The sequence below is a fragment of the Mesoplodon mirus genome, assembly GCF_964341445.2.
Source record: "Mesoplodon mirus genome assembly, chromosome: 18".
Classification (NCBI taxonomy): Eukaryota; Metazoa; Chordata; class Mammalia; order Artiodactyla; family Ziphiidae; genus Mesoplodon; species Mesoplodon mirus.
In genome coordinates this window covers 59,489,637-59,511,241 of record NC_138994.1, presented here as the reverse complement: position 1 = coordinate 59,511,241, position 21,605 = coordinate 59,489,637, and the positions used below count along the sequence as shown (strand labels likewise).

Here is a 21,605-nt window from a genome sequence, read left to right as displayed (position 1 = left end):
ATGGCCTAGGACAGCCTTTAGCTTGCCAGCTTGAACCATCATATCATCTATTCCAGTGCATAGCAGGACTCCTACACATTTCTACACATAATATGGGAGTAATAAATACTTGCTGGTTCCACCGTCATTTCATTTTTTAAATGATACTTGGAAGATAGTCAACAGCAAGAGCTTAGAACATCGTGCATGACTTATCTCTAGGGATCACAGAATAACAGTACTAAATACCATTAAAATATTTTACTTTTAAAAAATAATAAGAATAATAGCTACCATTCATTGCACACTTATAACATGCTGTACTATACTATAAATGTTCATAAATACTGATAATAGGAGATTAAGCTGGAAAATCTGCCTGTCTTGGTTCAAATTTCAGCTTTATATGAGCTGTATAGCCTTGGACAAGTCACTTAACCTTAACCTCAATTTTCCCAATTATAAAATGGGGATAACGATATCTTTATGGAGGGATCGTTGAGAGGAACACCACATTAAATTAGTACAGAGCCTGGCATATAAAAGTCCTCAAATAGTAGCTATTATCATTATTCATTTAAAAAACAGCTATTATTATTGCCATGAGAAAACCAAGGCACAGAGGACTTAAGTAACTTGTCCTGTACCGAGTGTGAATGATTTATTCTTTTTTTTTTTTTTTTTTTTTTTTTTTGCGGTACGCGGGCCTCTCACTGTTGTGGCCTCTCCCGCTGCGGAGCACAGGCTCCGGACGCGCAGGCTCAGCGACCGTGGCTCACGGGCCCAGCCGCTCCGCGGCATGTGGGATCCTCCCGGACCGGGGCACGAACCCGCGTCCCCTGCATCGGCAGGCGGACTCTCAACCGCTGCGCCACCAGGGAAGCCCCGATTTATTCTTTAACGTATGATTCACACAATTTCATTTACTAGATAAAGTAAGGAAGTATGTTCCAGACTACTGCCACTGCACTTAGCTGAAACGATATGGAAAGACGAACGTCAAGTATAACACAAACATAAATGTCGTTGACACCTAAAGGCAATGTGGTACCCTGGATTGGATCCTGGAACAGATAAAAGTCATTGGTAGAAAAATTGGTGAAATCCAAAGCAAAGTCTGTATTTTATTTAACAGTATGGTATTGTACCAATGTTAATTTCTTAGTTTTTATAATTATAACATGGTTATATAACGGATTAATGTTAGGGGAAGCTGGGTGAAGGTTAATGGAGGTTAAATGGGAACTCTGTATGATTTTTGTAACTTTTCTGTAAACCTAACATTATTTTAAGATAAAAAGCTGAAAAAATAAATGTCATGATAAAAACTTTTTTAGAGGGAATATATTGACTAGTGAGGTCATTGTTAGTGTTCTGTTCAGCCTTATAAAATGGTGGCTATGAAGACTATGAACAGTATTTTAAAATACCCATGAGGTAATGCTAAATTTAAAGAAGCAGGATAACAAAACTGCATGCATACCATAATAACTCTGAGAGGCAAAATGGTGTGGTGGTCAAGGGCACAGACTCAGAAACTAGATTCTACAAATCTGAATCGAATGTAATCTGACTCTGACGGAATAGAGGTTCAGTCAGTTTTCTAGCCACATAACCTTAGGTAAGTTACTAACCTCTATATGCCTGAGTTGCCTCATCAGTAAACTGGGGTAATAATAACCTATTGTATTAAGTGTGCTGTGAAGACTAAATACATGTTAAATCTTACAGTAAGTGTTACAACACATGCACACGTGCACACACACACTCTCTATCTCTATCTAAAAGCTTGCTGGGGGCTGGGGGGAAGGGAAATAAAGAAACATAGCAAAATGGGATGATAACTATTTAGGATGATGGGACTGTGAATTTTTTCCCCATTTTCCAAATTTCCTTAATGTGTTTATGCCTTCATAACTTAAAAATTTTATAAATTAAAAAGGGAGAAAAAACTACCAAATACTTCTTCACTGGGTAACAGGTACATGGGAGCTTATATTATTATCTCTAGTGCACATTTGAACATTTTCACAGTGAAAAAAAAAAAATTTAAAGGAGAAAAAAAAAATCTCACCAACCTAATGGATTTCTCATGTTTTAGAGGAACCGACTCTAAGTTTTAGTTATACTACAACAGATCACATTTATATAAAATTTAAAGAGAGGAATAAACATATGAAAACTTAAAATCAAGACTCACCTTAAAGCGAGAAGAGTATCAAGAACTGTCTTAGTCTGTTGGGGCTATCATTTCCTCTTTTAAAAAGAAATGCTCTGCAATGATGTGGTATAATGTAAACATATGTATATATAGGTTTATACAATATTAATATCTCTACCTTAGAAGTACTGCTTCAGTGTTTTTCTGGTCTGATAGTTAAATACATATTTATACTTTTAAAGTCAATATTTGTACGATAGACAAGAACAGTGCCTATCAGCTAAATACATATTTAGGACTGTACCACATGTACTCCAAACATGTACTAAAATCAAAAGCTTATATTTATACAGAGCCTTTCATCTTGAAGGGGTCTAAAGAGCTTTACAAACATGTACATAAAAGGACATTTGCACTGATAGGCAGGCAAGATATCAATTCACCCGCTCCCCTATTTCTTCCAGCAGTCCGGGGTAGGAACACATGGTGTCAACAGATGCAGGTCTGTAACAGCTGCAAAGACATGTAACACAATAATCCACCATACACAGTCACTGAAAGAGGGCTTGCAACTTGAGAACAGCAACTGCTCTCCTCCAGTGCAGAAGCACCACGGCCATTGCCAGCTTTGTGTTTTTAAATTATTCTCTACCAAACTCAACTAATCACCTGACAAAATTGAATTTGATACTGGAAATGGTTTCTGAATGCAAAGTACTTTGTCTGATGATGAAAACTAGTTTGAAAAATGCTTTCCTCTGCCCTTGTTAGATTTAGAAAAAAAAAAGGGGGTCACAACATTCAGGAGAAATGGTTCAAAATATTCTAAGAATAGCTTTGTCTCAGAGGATTGGGTCATTACTTCAGAAGACAGTCATATTTTCCTCCCATTTAATTAGGACACCATAAGTTTTTCAGTCAAATTACTTTATATGGATGGGGTCTATCTATATTATACACACAATGGAGGTTTTATATTGAAAATTCTGCAATCACTATATAAAGGCATACACAAGTGTGACAATGGGATTAGGAATATGACATTCACTGATTTCACCTAAGCCAAGCTGCCCTGTATGTTAACTTAAAAATAACAACCGAAGGAAATTCCATCACTGAATCCTCTTGTTTCAGCTTCTCTCTCCCTCCAACGTTTCTATGCAATAAAACCTAGTGAAAATGACACTCCAGGACTAAGGGCTAAGGACGACTAAAGGGCTAAGGAAGCAACAAAGGGAGAACATGTAGCCTGAAAGCGGCTTGTCAGAGTGGCTGGGTTTATGGTCTAACGAGTCTCAGACTCAGGCTTTTGGTCCCTGGCAGTGCCAATGACTTCCTCCCTGACCACTGTCTTGCCGAGAGAGGCATGGACTAACCAAGTGGTTCTAGGGACTTACTGCCAATTATAGTTTCATTAAGATAGCCATAAATCAGTTTTTAAAATATCTTATTTCAGATTATTTTTGATAACAGAGCATTCCAATTAGCAGGCTTCTTAGGTGTAGGATTATCCACCTAAACTAATTACCTTAAAGTGAGAAAGGGAAGAGGTTCAAAAAAGTTACCGCGAATAAGTTAAGGATCAGCAGAAATAAACATTTGTTTTCCTTATACAAGTTCTAAGGAAGAAGATATTTCTTTGGCCACAGTCTGATCCTAGAATAAACACGCGCAAGCAAGGGAGATGGGGATGGGGCGGAGAAGGCAAGCAGAAGAGAACAGTCTTGTTTAACTGTTTTTATGTGGGTAAAATGATTTGTGCTACAGTATTTCCATAAGAAGTGGGACCATTATTTTCCTGTAGAAACACATTTGGTTTGAAAAGTATCACTGGACAGGACGTGAAAATCAAACCGAATGAATTATTCACAACCTCCGATCAGAGGTGATCATTATTTCTGATGCTCCAAACAGTGATTAGGATTCTTCCCTGAGATGTCATTTTCTCGCTGAGTAACACCAGTGATACAGAAAGGCATTATCTATCTATCCATATGTGTATTTTTTCTCCTGGGAGGACCTTGGTTTAATGTTACTATAACAGATAATAAAAACATGATAATATTAACATTTATTCTGATGATGCCTATAAATGCCATTAGTCTGACACAAAGTGTCAACACTAATCATGACCCAAAATTAACACCAAAATTGACATCAACATTAATTGTACTATCAGTGTGAACAGAAGGTACAAGTGTACACATGCACATGTACACACCCGCACTTTCCAAAGCTGCTGCTACCACAAAGTAAAACAACGGTATTTAAGCTCAATAAAGAAATCTGAAGGGAAAGCTAAGGGGCAAAACAGGACAGGCATTTGTTTTCAAGGATGTAAGAGGCACTCAAGTCTAGCTACGCCGTGGGAAGTAGAAAGGGAGTATCTTTGCCACAGCTGCCTTTCTTGTATCTCCACACTTTGAGTTCATCGGTAATAATATCGTTCTATGTGGACTTAAGCACAGGTTAGACTGCGGTTGAGATGTTGAAGCTTTATTTCTTTTCCATGCAGAAAGTCTAACAGTTGAGTGTTTCTGGCAAAGCCTCCAGCAGCTATCATGCTACTGCTGCTGATGCTGAGGAGACGACTATCCGACAAGGCTCTGGGGCAGAAATAGAAAGGATCCTAGAACGTTAGAGCCGAAACAGACCCAAGCAGCATCTGCGTCACGAAGATGAAAAAACTAAGATCCAGAGAGAAGGCATGTGCACTTGAGTTCCTTTTCAGACAGATAACAAAATGCTACCTTTCCCCCTTCCTTTTGTATGTTAGATGGCATACTTCACGTTTAATTAGATGCTATCAAAAAATAATTACAATTTTAACTTATATTAGAACCTCGTGGGAAAACAATACATCACGAAATGTTAGAAAATACTGTATAGGTCTTAAAAGGTGTATTTTTAAACCATAAGGCAATGCAATATTTGACTTAATTTGTGCCATTCAGAAAAACCATGCTGAAAAAATGTCAATGCCTTTCCATGTTGTATTATCTTCTGGATATCATGTTCCGTTGCCTAGCGTCGTACGAGCACATAAAGGAGCTGAAAACAATTTTCTTAACAGCTGAAAAACTCTTTTTTTCATGCTTGGATAATTCAAAAATGGCTGAACAAACTTACCTCAACCCTTCTAAAAAGCGATAAAAGGATAAGAAAAATATCATTTTTAGAGCAAAAAATTTTCTGCCCAGAGGTAATTCTTTGAAGATGTTACCAAAGATTAGAAATAATAATTTTAAACAGAGGAATTATTTCTTCCTGTACTATTTATATGCTTGAAACCACAGTCATTTTACACATGTACACACAATGCTTTAATAAACACACCAATTTAAAAAAAACACATGCAGTGGAGCACATACAAGCCAGTGGTATTTGAGAAATGGGGCGCCGGAGTGACTGGTTGATAGGGAAATTAACCAAGCTGGCCTACCACAGTTCAGGAAGCCTCCCCCATTAATCATGTAAACGAATGCTGAACTCTGATGTTCCACGCTACACCTCATCCTCTGGTGTCATCTGTTGCTGTCCTGATGTTCATTATTGCCTCTGGTTGGAGCTGTAAAATTTCTTGACGTAGGGTACTATATCACACCCTTTTTCTATAAAACCTTAAAAATTAAGATGTATGAAAATGCTGGCAAGTTCATCCTTTTGTTTAAAGGCTAACTTTAAGGACTTACTCTTGAAAGGCACTGAGGAGCCCTCCACAAGTGCTGCTTTGGTTGGCCAAGGGATGCATTAGGATTTTCAAGGTCAGTCAAGCTCATTGGGCCTTGGTTTGCTACTAATGAAATAAATCAAAATCAACTAATCGACCCAATGAGAATTCTCCAGCTCCAATAACAGACATTAAGAAGGAATTTGAAGAAAAATATATACATCCCAGAAGAACAGTGTTAGGAATTCGTTAGAAGTAATTCCACAGCAGCAAGACCTAGCTTTCAAAAGTAGCCTCAATATTTTTCTAATGAGGGACTCAACTTTGGCCCTGAAGATCATTTCAGACAAAGACTTGTAGCCAAACACACTCACTAAGAATGAGGCTAAAAGAAGAAAAGTGCACAATAATTTTAAATAAAACTATCTTACCACGTATTCTGTAATATGTCTTTTTCTGTACTTGAAATTCCTATCTTGCTAGGCTAAAAAGATTCAAAATTGGTTTTTTAAAGTCCTTGATGAAAAATAAGGTAAGTGCAAATTATGAATGTTTATATGTAATCAGTGGAATGTGATACTTTTCTGCCGAGGATCTCAAAGCACTTAGAAACATTCTCCCATCTTCAGGGACAGATTGGTGGCAAGGACCATTAGTCTCTTTTTATAACTTGAACAGTCAGTGCACAGACCATGATCCTGTTTTTCAGATCTGCTTTTCTTGGGTCTATTTCAGAGCTCACCTTCAGCATGCTACAATACAAATATGCCTCTTTTCCAACACACATCTAAAATACTGATACGGACTCAATTTCCACACCCAGCATGAAAAGGTAAACTGATTTCAAAAAAATGAAACAAAAGCACAGTAAAATACATCCAAATTAGCTTCCCATTCATGGAGCTATTCTGAGGTTAAATCGAGTAAAACAATAGGCAAAAGCCTAATGTTACACTAGAAAAATATTTGGGTTTTGTTCGCATGAGAAATGGTCAACCCTTTCCTTACTCAAGCCCACAAACGCTCTCTCCAGTCAGTTTCAAAGCATAATGGGTTGCACTAGAATTTAAGTCCAGGATAGCCCAAGCAATTCCTTTGAGAGTATGGAAAATGTCAACCAAGTGAATTAAGACAGAGGGTTATGGTGGTTTTTCTAAAATAAGAGGTCCTTTGGGTTAAGAGGTCCAGCCTAAGAACTGTCAAAATAGATCTACTAATTAATTTCTTCTAATCTTTCAGGCTTACATAAGCTTACCAACTTCCTTTCCCTATCCAACTCCTAAATTTTATTTTTGTTTTTATACTCAAATTAGAGATTTCAAAGGATTATAGCAAAAATAAGTGAGACGCAGTGTCAAGATGGTAAGGTTTATTTAAGCTAGTCAATAGATGCAGGGATATTTGTCATATCACTCCATATTTTTCTATAAGTTTGAAATATTTTATAATAAAAAAGTTAAAGAGATGCTTACACCTTCGTGGAACTGGACAACAGTACCTTGCCAACAATTAGATGACAGTTAAATACAGGCAAGGCTGAGCAGTTCTAGAAATGAATTCTTAATCCCCACCATTTCATCCCCCAGAACATAAAGCAGAACTGAAACCAAGATACCAGTCATAATGGCAGCTAGCCTTCGAACTTTAATTTATACTACTTATTTCCCTCCTCAATCATCCTCTTTCTAAAAAATGTTTCCTGTAAAAATGTGCAGTCATGATGTAAGATTCAACAGATCTCCACCCAAAGGGTTAAGAGAGCAATTGCATGTTGTGGGAACACTAGGCAAAGCCTACCATACCAACTGGAAAAAAAGGGAAGGATACTGCTGGATTTGCCTCACCAAACAGGGCAATTCAAGAGGCTTATCTGAAGGCTAGGCTCCTGAGAAGGAAAAACCCTGACACCTAGTGCCCATCTGAAAAAACGAAGTCTTGGAGCCACTACAATTTTAAGCCTGGCAGTGTGTGTGGAGGTGATCATCAAATTGCATTCAATCTGGAACATACTTAACTCTCAGAAAAATTTTAAGGAAAAAATGTAATGCCAAGCAAGAATTCCAGTCTCTAACTACCAATCCTTTCTGGAGTACACATCCTAAACCTAATTATTATAACTGCTTCTAGACACAGCATCTTCTCATCGCAGATTTTCATTACGACAGAAGCAATGAGAGGGAATGGATAGATTCATATTGTTTAAAAGCCCATGTTCTGAAACAGTAAGGAAAACACGGTCCTCATTTCTATCCACACTAATTTTGCTATAAAAGGTGCCTGTCTATCGTATCTTTCAGCATTGCCCAATTTGGAGATTCATCATCTAGTTCACAGAGCAGTTAAAGGAAATATAATAAAAGAATGCTAATAACGTTTCAGAATATATAAGAATACAGTCTCAAGAAGGCCAGTGCTTTCTTTGTCCTACCAGGCAAAGTTAAGTTGTTCTCCGTCAAGTCGGTTACAGACAGTGGCTTGATCTTAGCCTGAGCCTTTTAATAACAGGATTTGGTGCGAAAAGCAGCTGCATTGGATTGTGAACTGTTACTCAAGGTGTTCCCACCTACAATTACAGCTTCCACCAAATGATCAAAACAGGTTAGCAAACTGGCAGGAAAATGAAAACAATTCCCCCCAAATTGAGAAGTGGTGAAAGTAGAACTGTTGGTTAGCTGAGCTTCTTCTATGTCCAGGCTCAACAGCATACATTCATCTAGCTGTGTATTTACATACAGTACCCATCACAGGAGCATGAAATCAGTTTAGTCTGCGTTGCAATCACATTTTCCTCAATTTTCATCTTTACTTGAAACGATTAAAAAAAAATCCTAGACAACTTATCTTTGGAGCTATTTGCAAGGAACGTAGTTCACAGATTTGGTCTACATCTTTTTTATTCCTACTCTAAATTCATACTAAATGCCATGCCATTCAAATCTGACAAGGAGAAAAATGTGTTCTCCTATACCTTTCATCACGCATAAGGTGGCATTCCTTCAGTTACATCTCTCTCAGTGGGGAAGGGACAACTAGGAAAATAGAAAGGAGAGAGTAGCTAACGTCACATCAGAAAAGCTCTCTTTTGCCTGCTTTTAACTCTGCCACAATGTTCAAAATGCAGGTCACATCTCTGCTGAAACAGCCAATATTCTTCCTCAAATGGCAAACAAGTTACCTAAAACTAAATGGAACTGAACTGTTCCAAGTCCTGGTCCCATCACCTTTTTACCTATTTACTGTCCTGGAAAAAAAATAGGGAAGAAAGGCTGGTTACCCACACAGCCGATGGTAATGATAAGTGCAGGCTTTCTGCCTTTGATTACGGGGAGAAGCATCTCAATTCATGGGGAAACTCTTCAGGAATCTCTTGTTTTACCTGTATTCCTTATATCCATGTGCTAGCTTTGAAACCCAGAAACTCCAATCCTTCAAGGTAATGCAATATCACCCACCATGATGACCTGGTGGAGCTGTCACCTTTGGAGAACACCACATTATGATGATTTAATGGCTACGTAGCATTGACGCATTTACATTGAGCCTCGGCTCTCAGAACATTAACAGGTCAATCTTTTATTCCTTTTTTTAATAAAACTATTTCTCAAGGCTCCGTTAGATGCCCATTCTCTTCGGGATAGGACTGATTTGCTCCCAATCTCATCAGCAAGAGCTCTTTTCCTTCCCCTCACATCATTCTTGGGGTAATATGTAGAGTGCCAAGCTCATGACAAACTTGTCTCTTTGGCCAAAGAAAATTAAACGGCAATTGCTGAAAGTCAACTTGCCTTGATAAAACTGGGCTCAGCACGAGGAAATACATCCTCCTGACACCTCGTCATCTCTTAGGCACAGCTGTCCCTCAGAGTTCTGACTGCTGAAACTCCATCTTTAGATTGGTCAGTCGCTCAGTGGACATGCTTCATTGTACGTTCAAGCTCTTGGTAACCGAGTTGGATACTAATACCCCGACCTCATTCCTGTTGTGCGGGACCCTATAATCTAGCTAAGGCCACTGACTGACTTCACCAGCCATGCCGAGCATTAGTCACTAAGTGCTCCCAAAAGAAATCAGTCTCACTCCTCCTGAGCTCAAAGACTCAGAAACAGCAAGCTAACACTCAGCTTCAATCCTAGTCAACCATTTGAAGGAAAGGAAAAGAGAACAAAGAAAACAGGCAACTAAGGAGGGAAAAGAGGAGGACAAGAAGAAAGTAAGAACTGACGAAAAGCAAAAAAACATTTTAAATACTATTAAATTTCTAGATTTCAAGATTATTATTAAAGCATTGGGCAAAGGAAAACATGTGGTCCCTGTATTGACGCTACTACTCACAGCCCTAGTCCTATGCTGCTGTTTAAGACATCCCTTTGCACCAAGGTTTGTTGGGTCTTAAAAGGGTTAAAAAAAACCTTTATTTTTTTTTTATTCGTGTGTGTGTGTGTGTGTGTGTGTGTGTGTGGTCTTTGGGTACAGAGTCCCGTATAATAAGACTATTTGTATTCATACTGGCAGAGTAAACACTACATGTTCATGCCCAGGCAGCTCTGTGCTTGTAATTTCAGCAAGAACAGAGCTCTGTCCCTCTGGGACTTCGCTATTCCCCCAGTCTCCGTCCGCTCAAACAGAATGAGAGCAGAGAGAAAGCAGGACAGAAAGATCATGGCAAGAGGTTTCACACAGCACTGCAGCTAGCTTTCACGTGGCCAAAAATCTCATTTTGTGTTTTAATTACATTAGTTAAAAGCGTTTTTCTCTCAGTCCCCTGTTCACAAGGGTGCCTTCCACTCCTGAAGACTCCACTGTTCAATGAATCAGAATTTAAGTCTAGCACAATGAAGCTTTTCTTTGCTGCTGAGGGGTTCACTAAGTAGATGCTACACACGGTGGCATAAACCTCTGCTGCAACTTTGTGTGTTAATGAGTATACATGCACCTACTCTCGTCAAAATTCTACGCATCCTTTCTCCCCAGCCTCTCGCCTTTGCTATTAGATTAGAAGAACTCCTACAAGTCTGATACTCTCCATCGGGTCTAATGCTTGCATCCATCTTTTTACCAAACCATCTACTTTTGGCAGCCACTGGTGTACTTGCTGAACAACCACGCACCTTGTACATATAGGAAATTTTTTGGAAAAAGATACTGCATAAAATGGGAAAAAACTGCATTTATCCCCAAAGGTGTACCCAGTCTGTTTATGGTGAACACTCAGATAGAGATTACTCCTTCTAAGGAACGAGGTTTATCTAGGGATTACATCTAAGGTTAAAATAAAAACATATCTCATTTTAGGCTTATTACTGTTGTTATAACTGTACATTAGAAGCATAGTTAGAATCAGGAAGAATCTCAGTGCACTGAGGAGGATGTGGGGTATAGGGCAGAATACGACTTTACATCATTAACAGTGTACTATAGGAGAAAGGAATCCAAAGCTAGAAAAGGCATTCCTGGGTAACTATCAGACACGGGTTCTCTGTTACCTCCTTTTATGTTTAAACCCCTGGTTCTGATTGGGCCCCTTTGAGAAGAAAATATTTACCATGCCATCAACAGCACCAGATGAAATTACCTGAGCACGAAAAAACATATCAAAAACCGTACACCAGTATGCAAAGTAAGCATCCAAATAAGGAAAAACATCAAGAAATATTCTAAATGCTTTTATTATAGAAAAATCTCAAAATTTCAAACATATACAAAAATAGAGAAAATAATCTAGTCCTGTGTATCTATCACCTAGCTTCAGTTAACAACTCATGTTCAGTCCTGTTTCATCTGTACTCCCACATTCACACCCCCTCATTATTCTGCAGCAAATCCTAGAGATTAGATCATTTTATCTGTCACTATTTTAGTATGTATCTCTAACAGAAAACAATACTCTTTTTTAAAAAGTAAAATTGTAATAGCATTTTAAAAAAATGTAATACCATTATCACACTTAAAAAACTAATGATCATTCCTTGCTATCCAGTCAATGTTCTCTGGCTAAAGAATTCTACCAACAGGACTACTATTTCTACCAATAGGACTACTATGCTGCCTATGCCACTCAGATCTTAATACTATTTAATGACCACCCCCATGGAAAGCTGGTACTAGTGGGCACAGAGATAAGAAAGGGGAGAGGGAGACGCAATTACTTGCCTCATTTCCTCCTGGAAGCCTGTTCATGTGGACCAGTTGACCTTGATCATCCAACACAAGCTCAGTGTACGTCAGCATGTCTGAAGGCAGAGGGGGTGATGGAAGGAATGCTTGAGTGGACATAGACTCCCAGAGTTTGATCAGGGACTAAAGGAGGAGAAAAGTGACTAATCAGTAACAATTAGCATTTCAACATGAACAAAATAAATATTAAAATATCATCAGTCTAGTTTTGCTCTTTCTTTTCCAAATATTCTGCTGAGCGTCTAAACGTTAGACCAAATTCTAGAGCTCTCATTCTCAGCTGAAATAGATTTGTAATTGTCTTTAACATAATGTTTTTTACATGCCAAAAATCAGGCACTTTTCCAACAACATCAAACTACTGAGTGATCATGAATCAGAATGAATCAGTCCCTCTTTAAAAAAGAGAAATCCTAGAGAAGCTTGGCTACAGAAGAATAACCAGGAAAGTGACATGACACTCAGCTAATACAAAGTAAACCCAAGAACACAAGAATAGAGTTTCTACTAGAGGTTCAGGGGAAGCATTCTCTTTCTAAAATCTTTTCAAAGCTAGAGGCCCATACACGGGAATTAGCTCACTAGAGGTGTATGACTGTAAATGTGCAAATCAAGTCTGCTCAAATTTGAGAAAACAGAGAGACACACCTATCACTTTAAAACCATTTCAATTTCCACTCCCAACTTCATATTACCAAAAATATTGCTGCATGAAGTGGGAACTAGTTCAGTTGTTCCTCTGCTTGCCTCAAAGCAACATTTAAAACCAATATGACTCATTCATACTTACAAGTCCAAATCACTGTGTTTATGTCTATTCTATAGGAAGAATTATATAGAATGTGATTTCTCTTTATGGCACTGACACTGGGGAACAGAATCAACACTCAACTTCTAGGGTAACAATGCCGGTAATACTGAATGAAGACAGCTATGTTTCAAGGGAGAGACCTTGTACACAAATGGTTACATAAAGGAAATCTCTTGTATATCTGAATAATACAGGAAGTACAGAAAGACTATTTACTAAGACCGCATGTATTACTTTATTAAAATTCAAATGTGGTAACACTGGTATTTTTGAGTAGGAGACTTGGAAAAGTCCTATATTCATAGATTTTTTTAAGGACAAATTCAGTATTCTTTTGGTACACTAGTTTTTATTCAGCTATAATAAATCTCCCACAAAAGAACGGATAATTTAAACTGTGTACCATGAACTCTATATCCATTTGTATATGTTATATATTGATTCTCATCATATTAACCTAAGTTATCAGTTAGAGACCTGGGTTATCTTGGAAAATAGGAAAACGAGAACTCGAGTTTCAATCTCTTTTTGATTTGAATATAGGCTTTGGAAATAGACACCTAAATGTAACTCCTTACACCGGTCATCGTAAACTACCATTGCAGGCATGTGGTCTCGGTTTACTCTTTTCTACTCAACAGAGGCTCTATTCTCACCATTCTTCCTGTTAATTCATAAAGAACCACCCAACATCTGAGTTGGCAGTCACAATCCCAAAAGAGATAGAAGTGAGAACAGTGTCAAGATATTTCCTGCCTTTTGGAAGTGCCCTATTCCAGTCTAAGCTGCATCTGATGAAAATTCAGGAAAAATCTTGCCTCTTCGGCACATGTCAGATCTCCCCCTACGTTAGCCACATTTACCTGCCGAAACATCTCTGGGATATCATATATGTATGTTGTCCCTAAGGACTGTGCCTGGAACCTCTTTGATTGAAGCAGGTCTTTGGTCACATATGGAGTGTTGATTAACATTCCATGTAATGGTCCCTGTTTGTCTCCATATGCCTGAAACATGATCTGCAGGAAAAAGAGGATGGCATAGGGGGTTAAAAGACAGGGGGAAAACATCAGATCAGCTTCCTAGAGGGACTTTTTTTCACAAATGTTATTTCTTGAAACACATTTTTGGTGGGTTGAGTAGCTAAGATATGCCTCTTAACATTGGGTACATGGTGCTCTCACCTCTCTACAGGTTAACCAACTCCAAAAGATGGTATGTAACCAACCACACATCATACTTTTGAAATCAACAAGAAAGCACAGCATAAGTTTCACATTTCAGAGACAGACTGACAATGCTTGCCTTCTAAAGTGACTTGAATCCCATATATTCAAAAACAAAGCATGTCAACTAACCAACTAAGCAGTTCCAGTATTTCAGTTGAGGAACAGCTAAGCACTAAAAAGAATTCTGTTCTTTCTCCAGCGGTAGAAGGCCAGGTCAAGGCTCTACCAGGTCACCTACACTTTAGTCTATTTGATTAGAAGGTGCTTCATAAGTACGATTAGCTATATAAAGGCTTCAAAAATTTCTGACACAAGTGGATTTCATCCATCCATCTAGCTAGCTAATTCTTGTTAGCTCATAAGACACAGCCTATAGTAAAAAAAAGAAAATTTATTTTAAAAAATGTATAAAATATACATACATATTTCCCCCAGTATACTATGTCTACAACTAGTGAATAGCTCCTACAATACCTATATTGTCACATAATAAAATCACTACACCAGTTTTTAATTATTTTAACTCAAATATTTCTAGAAGAGTACTTCATATTTCATATATTTAGACAGTTTTATTTGCTTATGAATATTTATAAGGGATGCCATTATTTCAATTCAATTAATATTTATTGAGTGCCCAGAGGTTGTATGACACTAAACTAGGCACTTTATGCATGAATTCATAAAACACAGATTCCCAACGCAGTGAATACAAATGGAGATTGGGATGTGAGGGTATGTGTGTATACCCACATACTTATTCAGGCCTAAAATATATAAGCTTAAGTCTACCACTAATGAATAGATTTGCAGACCTGCTAAACAGGCATTAGAAGAGAATTAAGTACTCTCCTATATCCTGAGTACAGTTCAGTTAAGTGAATACTTAGCCCTTTAGATCAGAGGAACAAATGTGTTCTACTGACTTGTCAATCAGGTCCTATTCTGGGCATAACTTGTCTTGGGCTGCTTAAAGCCCACCAGAATGGAGCTCCCAATCCTCTTGCACATGACCAGTGAAGAAAGTCACCGGGTGGGAGGTAGAATTAGCATTGTCTTAGTAATGTGAGAGGTAGAAATAGTAATGTTTCAAGAGATTCAAAATGTTAAGTGAGGCCAGGGTGTTAGTATGTGAAAACTGGACTTAGAGGAGATAACCCAAATCAAAATAAGAAAAAAAGGAGCAAAAGCAGTAGGTTCTGGAACTACATTCCAAGTACATACCTATAGGTCTTATCTTTCTATTAGAAAGATAGGTACAGTTTTGCAAGGTCTGGAATAAAGTCAGGCTGGTCATTTAAGCAATATAACTGTAGGTACTTTCACTGCTGGTGGGAATTTAAAATGGTACAACCTCTTTGGCAAACAGTTTGGCAGTTTCTTATAAAAGTAAACCTACACTTACTATGACTCAGTAATTATACTCATATATTTACTCAAGAGAAATGAAAACATATCTACACAAATATTTGTAAATGAATGTTCACAGCAGCTTTACTCAGAATAGCCCAAACTGGAAAAATAAAGCCTCAAATGTCCATTGACAGGTGAATGGATATAAAAATTTTGGTATATTCATAAAATGGAACGCTACTCAGCAATGAAAAGGAACATACCCATAATCCATGCAACATGGATGAATCTCAAAAACACTATGCTGAGCAGAAGAAGCCAGACACAAAATAGTACATATTGTCTAATTTCATTTATATGAAATTCTAGGACAGGCAAAACTACTCTATAATAATAGAGAACAGATCAGTGGATGCCTAGGGCTGGGGCTGCAAAGGAGAACAAGAAAACTTTTGAGGGTGTCAAGGGTTCTCTATCATGATTGTGATAGTGGTTACACAGGTGTGTGCAATTTCACAATGAATTAAACTGCACACATAAAATGAGTGCATTTTATTACGTGTAAGTTCTATCTCAACAAAGTTGATTTTGAAATGTATATTTCCCTCTTACACTACACATTGGAAATCAACTGATTTATGCAGTGGATTACTCAGATCTCTCTACTATGACTGCCTGACATCAGTGTTCACTACAGCTAATTCCACAAAGACTATACAAGGAAAATAAGACAATCTGAAGCTCAAGCCAGTCAACCTTGCTCCTTGTTGGCAGAAAGAATAAAAAATTATTCTGGAGCAAGAGGTTGATAGCAATGGACAGCATTGGAAGCCTCTGAATGGTCACTTATCTATCTATGTTGTCTGTGTTAATTCCATTTTCTACTATAATGGCCATAGTAATTAAAACTGGTAAAGTATATGTTTTACAAGTTCATGAAAACAGGTACACATTTTATTTATCACACACTTTTCACCAGAGGCCATCAAAAGGGCTTCTCTTGGAAAACAATCTCTGATCCCATATAGTCTGCTCCCTTAGAAACTGGCACTTATTTTATGATGACACAAATCATAATCATACAACAGAGAAACTAATTATCCATCTTCTTCCATCATGAGGTAAATTTCTTGAGAAGAGAGATCACTTTTTATCTTTGCATCCATACTGCTTGATACATTATATATGGTCAATAAATGTTAAATTAATGAACAAATGAATGAATGATACACATGGTTCTATATTGTTTTAAATTCATATAATGACTCACTAGAGCAAAGAAAGGGAAAAAACAAATTGGCAAGAAGCATCAAGTAGGCTTTCAGGGTTCCAGAACTGAGCTAGAAGCTGTTCCTTTTGTGGTCTCCCTCCTCTAGTTGTGGGCTCCTGAGTTCACGCTTGGCAATGGCTGTTGAATCTCAACTGAAGAGCCTCAGGGAGACCCCTTTCCTTCAGGGCTTACTAAACATGCCAGACCCGTGGTAAGAGGGGTGCTCCCTCAGGCTAAAGGCAGCTCATTCATTCTTTCAGATACTTAGTGAGTGCTTATTTTGTGCCAGGCACAGTACTAAACCCTGATTGAAGGCATCTGCTCCTTTCATGACCCTGTGTCACCACTACCCAGCATGAGGGAAATCTAAGCGCTTTCTAATAAAAGAAAGGCGGGGGGGGGGATAGTTATGAAGAACAAACATATTTATCAAAAACATTAAAATCTCAAGTGGCCATCTTATTTTTCACAAGAATAGATCTGCCTTGAAGATACTGCAGAAGTTAATTAAAAACATCCCTGCCCATGGAAAGCTTTGACTGAAAATGTCTTTAAGGTTGTCCTGAAAACATCAAATGCAGCAAAAAATTATTGAATACTCTTTCTCTTGCTCACCCCTTGCACTCTTGTGCACACTTTCTCTCTGTTTTAACTGTTCACTTCTCACGTGATAGGTTTCTCTGGCCATCTAGCTGGGAATCAAAGCACAAAATGAAAGGTCGCTCTGACAACTGTCTAAACCTAGAATTTTAAAACTCATCTTCAAAATACCGGCAAAAAATATCTTTTCTTACTGCTGTTCCCAGATTTAAAAGGACATAGATAAAAACAAGGGACACATAATCTCTTTCTGTCATCCAATGCATAGAACAGACTGAGACCTTCGTGTACACATACCAAGGAGCAAGTTCATCCTTTAATGAGAAGAAAGGCACTTCCCAAGTTCAGGCCAGAGACCTACAATTAACATCCCAGTTCTTAAAAAGATGTGAGCAACAGTGAACTGACCTAAATCCTGTATCATAGCAAATGGCCCAAATATGGAGAAACCAAGGTGGTAAAACAGATTAAAAGGGAATTCTTTGTTATCATAGAACCAATCTACTTAGAAAGTCACTTTCCATTTTCATATTCTCAATTTTTCTATCTGAAAAAATGGGTTAAAGTTTGCCACTTTGCTCTTTTATAGATATATGATACTCTGAACTCTTTGAAGGAAAGATAATGTGTGTAAATAGAATAAAGGGTAAATAAGATAAAGTCACTGCTCGATATTGCTAAAGCTATTATTATATTATGTTGAAATTTTCCTTCTTTGAGATATTTCATATTTCAACAATTCCCCTTCCTTTACTTGCCAGTGAGTGGTCTAAATAGGCTGAAAATGGGAATAAGGACAAATCAGATCAGAAAAGACAAGACTGCTCAAGTAGCCCAAGAGCCCTCTAAAAAAGAGCCCTAAACTGCACAGGTACCTGTGGAGTCAGGTTCACTTGGCACCTGTTAGGGCTCACCAATACATGACAAAAGGTTAAGGGTTTCATAACATCCATGATTAGGACAGTGGCACATCTTATGAGGCAAATGAAGTGTTTCAAATTCATGCAACCATTTAAGCTAAGAGAGGATAACCCCACTAGGTGAAACAATGGGATTTGTGAGTTTGGGTCTTTCTGTAACAAGGACAAGTGGCTTCTCTCTAGGACCAAGTCAAAACTTTGAGGAGCCTGCTTGACTACTGTACCTGTGCTGTCCTGGAGTCAGTCACTTCCTTGTACAGGCTGATGTCCAAGTAATAGCCAGACTCGTTTGTCAGGAAGAGGCGGATGGGAATTGCTTTTCCAGTTGGTGTCAGGCGAATGTTGATTTTCAGTTCTGCCTGGAGGACGCGTAACTTCCACAGCCGACTTCCATAGCGCATTACCATGCTCCGCACAGACTCCTCAATCTGACACAAACACATCGCCAGGCACAAAACTTAAATCCCCTGTAATTAGGACCTGTTTGGGTCTGCCCATCTTTGGGAAGGGAGGAATGGGAAAAGATGCTGGCTTCCAGATATGTGTCCTCCATGCATTCCTTACAAAGAGTCAGAGTTTCTCCCCAACCCTACTCTTGCTTAGAACAAGTCAGGAACAACTTCATGCTGGCCTGGCATTTGAGTGGTTTTCTCTGGCTCATGACACCCAAATCCACGCAACTCCCTTCCCCTTTCCCAATTATATTCATATTCTATGTCAAAGATCTGCGATATCTAAAATTACAAATGGGATTTAAGAGAAAGCCCCAAATAAGAATAAAATCTCTAGTTAAACAGCTATTAAGTAGCATTTATATGCACAGTAACTGTGTTTCATTGCACTTTCAGGAACTTAAATCAGCATAGCAATTACCACCAAGAGCTTTTTTCCATACAATTTTATTAAACTTTATAAAATATGCTTCTTGGTAAATTGCACAAATTAAAGAAAGGCAATTTGTAGGTGGTGTTAGAATGTTCTCTCTAAACAGAGCTCTGAAACTTGGTCACTGCCAAGTCCAACTGGGACTTAAGTAGATGGGGCAGATGTTCCCTCGTTGCTCTAAGCTTTATATCAAGACAGCTTAGTGCCCCTAGTTTTCAGGGGTTGGCGAATTATTTTAACCAAATGGCCTTAGATGTGATTTTTCCTTATTGACATACTAAAGCAAAAAAGAATTTTTTTCCAATAGCGCTACAGGCAGCTAGGACATACTACTCAAAATTAATGTTTTCTTAAATTAAGTATCTCTCTAAAATCCTTTCTCAAGTTCTTAGAACATCTTTTTTTTTTTTTTTGCGGTACGCGGGTCTCTCACTGTTGTGGTCTCTCCCGTTGCGGAGCACAGGCTCCGGACGCGCAGGCTCAGCGGCCATGGCTCACGGGCCCAGCCGCTCCGTGGCATGTGGGATATTCCCGGACCGGGCACGAACCCATGTCCCCTGCATTGGCAGGCAGACTCTCAACCACTGCACCACGAGGGAAGCCCAGAACATCTTTTTTAAAAATTTCATACCATCCTTCTCTTGTGGCTCTTCAGAAGTGTGTGCCACCCTTGTAGTTCTTTTCTGCTCTTAGAATGGATTTCAAGGAGTTAACGTCTCTATTCCCACACTTCCTTGTTAACCAAGAGATATCTATCCATTCTTTTTTTGAGGGAACAAAAGTCAACATCTCTATATACAGGAAATTGACAGCTATCTATGATTAGAAAGACAGAGCCAGGGCATATGAGTGTTTGGAGTGGAAACAGAGAGGCTGATAGCAAAAACTCATTGAGAAATGATAGGTCATATCTACAAATATATAATAGTTATATAGTGTCCAGGGCATGTTTTAAGTCTTCTAGTTTCATCAGTCCCAGAATGCTCAGGAGAACCTTTACTTAAAATGGATGATGAGACTTCATGAAACTCAATGAGTAGCCCTGTCCTTGGCTTTCCTGACAGACAAAGCAACCAATCAGTAGTTTGGAGTCTTGAAGAAAAAAAGTAGAAAACGATTTCTCAGGTCTTAGATGTTAAGTTCCAAAAGCAAAAGTCCATGCCTACAATAGGAGAAAGGGTTCTCCTATTCAAATTCCAAAATAAGCATGAAAAGGTTAGAGAGAACAGAAACAGAGAGCAACCTGTCTTTATTATACCTCGGATAAAAGGTCAAGTACAGAATCACCTTGTTTTCCTTCCTTAAGTTACATGGAATGCATTTTAGAATAGAGCCTCAGGGAAGAAAACATACATAAATATATGCAGAATTCCATATCAACCAAATTCTCTCTCCGTGGAAAAATACTAAAGGGAACTAAGTTAGACACTTTGGGAAGGTGTATTACTTCCCCAAGGCCACCAGGTAACCTGTGAAAAGAAGCAGTAATTTTGCCAAAATGCCCTATAATAGCAAAGTAAGTTATTCCAGATGAGAAATCCTAGGGAATTAAATAAAATAGGACTGCTATCACGGCAAATATCATAAACCAGGTACCAAAAGAAGAAGAGGAAGAAGTTTTGCATTTTTCTACTGCAAGTAAGTGACCAGCATTATTAACATCGTACCACCTTCAGTTTTGGGGTCTGCTTTCAATGGTTATAGCACATTTTTGACACCATCCCAGAAACCCAGTCCTACAAGCATTCTGTAAACTTTAAAGATCAAGGGTTCAATCAGCTGACCGAGAGTCCCTGTTTCCAGGTCCAAGTGCAAAGAAATATGAATGAATCTCTCTGCTTGTGTTGGCGAGTGCCGGCAGAGAAGCTAAGGAGAAATGTACCTTTGAAGGGTCCATGATGACTGTAGGCACAAAGTTGAGGAAGATGTGGTTGCAGTCAGTCCGGACATTTGTATTATTAAAAGCGACCTCCAGCTCATCCATGGCTTCTAGGAGCAGCCGCTCCCCTTCATTTTGTAGATATTCAAAGGAAGCTTCCTATGCAGGAAAGGAAATCACCACCAACATTAATGTGTTTGAAAAGAGGCAATAAAGAAACAGCTGTTAAAACACATGAAAGAATGCTCAACATCATTAATCATTAGAGAAATGCAAATCAAAACTACAATGAGATATCATCTCACACCAGTCAGAATGGCCATTATCAAAAAAATCTACAAACAATAAATGCTGGAGAGGGTGTGGAGAAAAGGGAACCCTTCTGCACTGTTGGTGGGAATGTAAATTGATACAGCCACTATGGAGAACAGTATGGAGGTTCCTTAAAAAACTAAAAATAGAACTACCATATGACCCAGCAATCCCACTACTGGGCATATACCCTGAGCAAGCCATAATTCAAAAAAGAGTCATGTACCACAATGTTCATTGCAGCTCTACTTAAAATAGGCAGGACATGGAAGCAACCTAAGTGTCCATCATTGGATGAATGGATAAAGAAGATGTGGCACATATATACAACGGAATATTACTCAGCCATAAAAAGGAACGA

At 38.4% G+C, this 21,605-nt stretch overlaps 1 protein-coding gene across 1 annotated transcript in view; it reads right to left on the bottom strand.

Annotated features, from left to right (window-relative positions):
* ACACA (acetyl-CoA carboxylase alpha) overlaps positions 1-21,605 on the bottom strand; it is a 229,624-nt gene that overhangs the window by 70,866 nt on the left and 137,153 nt on the right. The window contains 4 exon segments of the mRNA XM_082604563.1: positions 11,962-12,108; positions 13,660-13,815; positions 18,393-18,596; positions 20,936-21,091. Coding sequence (XP_082460689.1) covers positions 11,962-12,108; positions 13,660-13,815; positions 18,393-18,596; positions 20,936-21,091 — 663 coding nt within the window.